General features: G+C 49.9%; 1 protein-coding gene across 1 annotated transcript in view; it reads right to left on the bottom strand.

Moving 5' to 3' along the window:
• LOC119593033 (tyrosine-protein phosphatase non-receptor type 4-like) overlaps positions 1-481 on the bottom strand; it is a gene marked incomplete at its 5' end in the record, with an annotated part of 330,438 nt that overhangs the window by 141,556 nt on the left and 188,401 nt on the right. Inside the window, 1 exon segment of the mRNA XM_037941929.1 lies at positions 36-209. Coding sequence (XP_037797857.1) covers positions 36-209 — 174 coding nt within the window.

Genomic DNA, 481 nt, shown 5'->3' with positions numbered 1-481 from the left:
GTGTGTGTGTAAAATCAACCTCCCTCGCAACTCACACTGCAGGGCGTAGGAGGCGAGCAGGGCAGCCGTGGAGGGCGGGGTGGCCAGGCGCCCTTCCAGCACATCCCGCCGAAGCTGCAGGAACACGTGGTAGCGCGTGTATTCCTCCGCCAGCTTGCCCGGGTCGCTCACCCAGAATTTCACCCGGAAGTAGAGCACCGGCAGACCACCTGAAGGAGACGCGGAAGAGACAAAGGGCGTGAGTTATGGCAATTAAGGAGGGAAATAGACAGGAATCTTTGAAACAAACATGCGATTTATTTTAAGGTATCGGTCCTCAAGGCTACACATAATAATAATCTGCCGTCATCACAGGCCTATGAAAGGATACACCACACAGGTTCCATGCATAAAAATACGCCTATATAAAGAAAATCCCAGTAAACCTCTATACTTTTGGGCATTTATTCATACATCGTGTACATGGAAAAGAACTTTCTAT

This window comes from Penaeus monodon, chromosome 31, assembly GCF_015228065.2.
Source record: "Penaeus monodon isolate SGIC_2016 chromosome 31, NSTDA_Pmon_1, whole genome shotgun sequence".
Lineage (NCBI taxonomy): Eukaryota > Metazoa > Arthropoda > Malacostraca > Decapoda > Penaeidae > Penaeus > Penaeus monodon.
Note: the sequence above shows the minus strand (reverse complement) of the source record. Positions and strands in the feature narration are given on the sequence as shown.